The 6,540-nt window shown below is 57.2% G+C and overlaps 1 protein-coding gene across 1 annotated transcript; it reads left to right on the plus strand.

The window, feature by feature from the left end:
• The first annotated feature begins 756 nt into the window (after positions 1-756).
• On the plus strand, positions 757-6,362 carry TAGLN (transgelin). The gene is made up of 5 exons (NM_001110134.1): positions 757-820; positions 4,571-4,762; positions 4,867-5,044; positions 5,337-5,439; positions 5,786-6,362. The coding sequence occupies exons 2-5, from the start codon at positions 4,583-4,585 to the stop codon at positions 5,928-5,930; spliced, it is 606 nt and encodes a 201-aa protein (NP_001103604.1). The 5' UTR covers positions 757-820; positions 4,571-4,582; the 3' UTR covers positions 5,931-6,362.
• Positions 6,363-6,540: the final 178 nt, after the last annotated feature.

Raw genomic sequence — 6,540 nt, forward strand, 5'->3', positions numbered from 1 at the left:
TGAAAGCTCTCCGCACCCTGAGCAGGGTGGTACCAGCGAAAGAGTGGGTCTGACACCTCTCCAGCTCTCACCTGGGGGTCGGCAGGGAGGCCCAGGTTCTGCCACTCACAGCCACCATGTGGCCTTGGGTTAGATGCACTCTGAGCCTCAGTTTCCTCATCTGTAAAATGGGGAGAGTAAGTACGCACTTATGATGTAGCCAAGTATTAAATGAGGGCATTTGCAAAGTGCCTGGCATGCAGTTGGTCCACAGGAAAGGGTAGTTCCTATCTCCCACTAGAGCTAAATCTGCTGGAGGAGAGGGTGACTGGTTAGTCCCCCACAAACCTCAGGGGTACGTCCCCCTCGTCCCTTTCCTCTCTCTCTGGCCAGACCCTCTTGAATTCCCCCTCCCCTCAAACTCGGGGGCAGGGAACAGTAAAGGAGGAGCAGCCCCAAGTCCAGACAGCAGGGAGAGCCTCATGGTCCTGCCCATAAAAGGCTTTTCCCGCCGGGTCCCCGCCGGCAGCGCAGCCCCGCCCCCGCCCGCTCCATCTCCAAAGCACGCAGGGAATGTCTCGGGCAGCCCCCGGCAGACTTCTCCAACTTGGTGTCTTTCCCCAAATATGGAGCCTGTGTGGAGTCACTGGGGGGGCTGGGGGTGGGGAACGGGAGCTGGTTTCCTCCAGCCGGGAGGGGGCCGAGGGGTGAGCCAGCGGGGGAGGCTGACATCACCACTACGGCAGCCCTTTAAACCCCTCACCCAGCCAGCGCCCCATCCTGTCTGTCCAAGTCCAGACAGAGAGCGCTCACTCCTGCCCGCGAGCCCTGAGGAGCCCCTGTAAGTGCGTTTGTCCCAGGGGTGGAGGGAAGTTGCACTGGGGTTTGACAGTATCAGTGGGTGTCTTGTAGGCAGGGCTTTGGGGAAGTCCTGGGCCCCAGCTCCCTAGCTGGGGAAGCCCACCCTCTCATTCCTAGCCTCCAAATGGGGAGGGAATCCTAGCTTGAGGGGTGGGATGGTATTGCTAGAGCCCTGCACGGCTGAGACTGGGTGGCCCTGGGCTCATTGAAATGTCCAGGGTGACTTGGCCGGTGCAGAGGGTTGATAGTGGAAACTTGGGAAGTGGGGTGAGAAGGAAGCTCCCCATTTTCAGCCACAGTCACTGGGTGTGTGTCAGGTTCAAGGTGCCTAAGGTTAGACCCAAGTCTATGTTGTCTGTTGTCCATCTAGGAGGATGTCTGAGGAGGTGAGGAGGTGTGTGGGTACATTAATGCTGGAGAGCAGTGTCCCACTGGCGGGAGCCCAAGGCCTGAGCAGCACAGGAGAGCCCCTGGGTAGCCACTGAGGGGATGTGCAGGACCACAGAACTGTAATCTGGACCAGGCTGGGGTGGCAGGGTGCAAGGACAGGTGGGAGAGCTGCTTTTCGGGGTACACAGCTCCTTCCGTGCTCTGAGAGTAGGGGGTCACCCCCACTACAGGCGGAGGGGGGTGGGTACTACCAGGGAGGAGCTTTGGAGTGATGGCCTGGGTGGCTCAGACGGGGCTGGGCAGGCCTGGGCCCCAGGGCCCCTCCGGAAGGGTCTGGCTGGTTCCCCTCAGTGGTGCTGTTCGAAGGGCAGCAGTGAGTAGGGCTGCTCTTCTGCGTACCCAGAATTTAGATGAGCCATCCCTCCTGCCGGCTCCGAGATCCACATGTGCTTGCTCCTATTTGGTGCTCCTGTCAGCTGTGTTTTATTTGGAAGGGAGTGGGGCTCAGGGGAGGGGGGGGAGGTGAAACAGTAGTCTGGGGGAGACTGTTGGTTCTGCTGGGTTTCTGGGTTCCTGCTGTGGGAGGTGCCCCTGCCCCTTTGCAGATACGCTTTGTCTTTCTCCAGGGCTCAGCATCACCCACGGGGCCACTGGGGAGGGAATTTTGGGAGACGAGGCTGACGGGAGCCACAGGGCAGGAGGGCCAAAGCCGTCCTGTCCGTCCTGGCCCAGAAGCCTTTGTCTAGAAATGTTCCCGGGGGGCTGCCCTGCGGCCTCTCTCTCTCCTCAGCTGGGACTGCGGAAGTCAGAGGACTGACGGATTTCTTGGAACTCACCACTTTCAGACTCTTCTCCAGAAAGGAGAAGGGTGGGGGTGGAGGTGGGGTGCATTTCATCCCCCTCCCTTGTTCTGACCAAAATCCAAGGGTCGTTTCTAGATCTAGGGGCTGCAACTTTGAGTACTTGTCACCGTGGGCCTTGACATCTTGACTGTCTGTTTTGAATCTCTTGAGACTGAAAGTGGGGTGTGGGGCTCTTGGAGACACACACTCTGCTCCCATCCCGGTCCTCACATGCCCCACACACGGTCTGGGAGAGCAGGTGGGCTGGGCGAATACAAGGAGGGCAGAGCATAGAGGTGGTGGGTGCCTGGACCACAGGGATGTCAGCCGCCTGCCTGTGATGGCGGGGCGGCCAGGATGAAGGGTTGGCTGAGGTCATCTGGTCCCAGCTGCCCTGTGAGTTTTGACCACAGTTCTTTGCCCACGAGTCCTTGGCGGTTGGGAAGCAGGGGTGAGGCACAAGTGGGGTGCAGAGGGGAGGCACTTGGCTGTTTGTAGCCGAACAGAGCTGAGCACTCTGCCCTTGGGTTCTATGGCATCACTGACTGGGAGAGGATGGGGGTGCTGAGAGCACCGCGTCTGTCCTCCGAGGTGGCCTAGCCCTCACTTACAAATAAGGAAACCGATGCAGAGAGGGGTGAGTTGCCCAGTGGCTGGTATTTAGATGAGTCCATCACGTGTTCTTTCTTTCAATCTTGGTCATCCCCTCCCTCAGTGAATGATTTTGAAAAGGGATGGAGGCTGGAGTGGGAAGACGCTTACTGTTTTTACCCCTCGGTCAGGGGCTGGCTCTCCCAGGTTACTACCGGGAGACCAGCTCTGGGGGGCCAGGGACTGACGTTTTGAGGAGCTCTGCTGAGGGACAGGCAGTATGTTAGGCAGTCACAGACATTGTCTCATTGAACGTTCTCAGCCCTCTGGGGTAGATAACATTGCCCTCACTGCAGATGGGGAACTGGAGCTCAGAAAGTTGTCAGCTGTGGGGTGGGCAAGGATGGGGCAGATAGGGTTTGGCAGCTGACCTGGGACCATGTGGAGTGATGTTCACTCTGCTTCCCATGGTGCTGCATGGGGAGAGGGTCTCAGCTCTGACAAGACACAGAGTTGGGGGGATTTGCTGACTGCCTCCATCCCCAGGCTGTTCTCTCCCTCCCAGCCTCTGACCTGTCTGAGGCCAGGGGATGAGTTTGGCGTCATTTGGTACCGCTTTCCTAAGGCTCTTTAGACAGCCTCAAGGCAGAAGGGACACTACGCCAGGGCGATACCTGTGGCCAGGTCTGTTTCCTCTTGACCAGACACACTCACGTCTGCCCAGTGGCCTACCTGCCTGGCCCTGCCCCTGCAGCCTTGCTCCATTAGTGGGGCTCTCCTGAGCACTGCCAGCCCCAGGCGCTCAGGGCAGCAGCTGCTGCTGGTCTGGACAGGGAGGGCCTCCCCGTGCTCTGGCTGGCAGATTCTTGGCCCTGAGATATCCCTGGAGGACTTAGGCTTCTTGGTTACTTAAGCTCCTACAGTGGCAGGAGTCTGGGGCAGGAGGGAAAGCCGGTGGGTATACCAGTTCTTTCTCTCTCACCTGACTCCCCTGAGGAAAGGCAGCTGCTTGACCAAGAGCTCTTTTGGTGCTGTGGTGGCTTCCTAGACCTTGCCAGGGGTGGGTAGGTTTCAGCCTCTCCAGCTGCAGGCCAGAGGCTGAGCTGACCTGGCAGAGAGCTGGAGTTTTGGAGTTCCAGCTTCTGGGCTAGAGGATAAAGTGGACAAGAAGTAAGAGTTGGCGGTAACTCTGTAACTTGAGGCAGAGCCTGTAAACCACCTCACACCAAGCTGGACAGACACCTGCTGGCTTTATTTTGTGGGGCAATGTGGCCTCCTCCAGAAGCCCTCTCCAGTGCCTCTGTGGCCAATCTTGGCAAAGAACAAATGTTCTAGACTGGGGGTTGTCAAACGATGTCCCATGGGCTAAATGCTATCTGTGTAAATAAAGTTTTATTGGAACAAACACACATTTACTTATTTCCTTTGATTCTGGGACAGATTTTGCCCCTGGGTTGGCCATTTTTCTGAAGTGGGGCAGGTGCTGCCTTGGAGTCCTGTTTACACAGTCCTGAAATTCAGCCCCCCTCCCCTCTTTCTTCTCACAGGCAAAGACTTGTATGGCTGCTTTCATGCCACAACGGCAGAGACCAAATGGCCTGCAAAACCTAAAATACTGTCTGGTCATTTATAAAAAGTTTACTGACCCCTGGTCTAGCTGCCAAAGATCTGATCTCCCATTTCTTTGGTCTCCAAGTTCAGAGAAGCCCCCTGAACCGAGGCAATGAGCCTGGCCCAGATGAGCAGTGCCATGAAAGCAAAATCAGGAAGCAAGGGCAGGGAGGTAGACAGTTAGGATGGTTGGGAGTCCCCCATCCTAGACCTAGAGCCAGAGACCTGCCTGGCACAAGAGAAAGCAGAGCAGTCTCTGATCCCCTGCCCTCTCCCTCTGGCCTGTGCTGCCTTAGCTCTTCTCCAACATGGCCAACAAGGGTCCTTCCTATGGCATGAGCCGCGAAGTGCAATCCAAAATTGAGAAGAAGTACGATGAGGAGCTGGAGGAGCGGCTGGTGGAATGGATCGTAGTGCAGTGTGGCCCTGATGTGGGTCGTCCAGACCGTGGGCGCCTGGGCTTCCAGGTCTGGCTGAAGAACGGCGTGGTGAGTGGCACCCTGGGAAGGGAGCGGGGCTGTGCCATCCTGCCAGTTGTGGGGGCAGGCACCCCAAGCTGAGTGCCGAGCTGCGTTTGTTCTATGCCTGGCAGATTCTGAGCAAGCTGGTGAACAGCCTGTATCCCGATGGCTCCAAGCCAGTGAAGGTGCCTGAGAACCCACCCTCCATGGTCTTCAAGCAGATGGAGCAGGTGGCTCAGTTCCTGAAGGCAGCTGAGGACTATGGAGTCACCAAGACTGACATGTTCCAGACTGTTGACCTTTTTGAAGGTACAGAGAGAAAAGGGGTAGAGGAGGCAGGTGGAGGACAGGAGACTGAGGCAGGGACAAGGAATGATCAAAGCGTGCCACGATGGGTCTGCATAGCGGGAATGGGATATGCTAAGAGAATACCATGCCACACTCACAAGGGCATACCATGGGGTCTACTGATGCCTCCTTTGATTCTGGGACAGATTTTGCCCCTGGGTTGGCCATTTTTCTGAAGTGGGGCAGGTGCTGCCTTGGAGTCCTGTTTACACAGTCCTGAAATTCAGCCCCCCTCCCCTCTTTCTTCTCACAGGCAAAGACTTGGCTGCAGTGCAGAGGACCCTGATGGCTCTGGGCAGCTTGGCAGTGACCAAGAATGATGGGCACTACCGTGGAGATCCCAACTGGTTTATGAAGTACGTGGCCACCAGGGCTCCCTGCACTCTAAGCTTGGCTCTCTGCATGCAATGGGAGGTGGCCTGGGCTAACCCATTAGTGCGAGGGATTTGGGGAAGCAGATAGCTGGGAAGGTACAAGGCGAAGGACGAGGAGGGGGGAAAATGGGTCTCTAACACTTCCTGACTGCTCCCTTCCTACCCTCCTGTGCTCAACAAGTCTTCCTAACCTGTGGGATGTTAGATTAACGAACAAGAGAAGTGAACCAGGGAGGGAATGTCATCAGGCTAGGAAGGAACAGGAAACAGACAACAGGGGGAAAGCATGCAGTCTGGCAAGACTTTATCCTGGTTCCTCCTCTTCTAGGAAAGCCCAGGAGCATAAGAGGGAATTCACAGAGAGCCAACTGCAGGAGGGAAAGCATGTCATTGGCCTACAGATGGGCAGCAACAGAGGGGCCTCGCAGGCTGGCATGACAGGCTACGGACGACCTCGGCAGATCATCAGTTAGAGGGGGAGGGCCAGCTCCCAGCCCCGCCCTTCCCCAGCTCATTGGCCGCAGCCATCCCGCCTAGCCTGCCTCACCTGCACCCGTGTAGTTCCCTCAGCCCCGGCCAAGCTTCGAGGCTCCAGCACTGAGCAACGATGACTGCACTTGGGCAGCTCTCCCGCCCTTCAGCCTCAGCCCAACTTCTTACCCCAAAGCACTGCTTGCCCGGTCCTCCTCCCAGCTCTCCTGCCACCTCTACTGTCTCTCCCCATCCTGGGCTGAGCAGGGGGGACCTGGGCTGGGGGTGGCCTGGGGGTGGGGCAAGTCCACTGTCCTCTTTGGCAGCAGATGTCCATTGAAGGAGACCCAGCCCAAGCTCCCCCCACTTTTTGCTGGAATATTTTGGGGGTTGAAATTCAAAAAGGAAAAAAATATATACATCAATCTTTTCTCAGGCCTGGCTGGCAGAGTTTGATTTGCCCTGGTCCCTTCTGTTGTGGTTCCAGTAAATGTGAGCAGGGAAGAGGCGGGCAGCCCGGGTTAATGCACGTTCCTGGCCGCTGTCCTCTGAAGGATCCACACATCCCAGGATTCCAGGGGTCAGAGGCTTTCAGAGGACCAGGCAGTGGAG

Source organism: Equus caballus, chromosome 7 (genome assembly GCF_041296265.1).
Source record: "Equus caballus isolate H_3958 breed thoroughbred chromosome 7, TB-T2T, whole genome shotgun sequence".
NCBI lineage: Eukaryota > Metazoa > Chordata > Mammalia > Perissodactyla > Equidae > Equus > Equus caballus.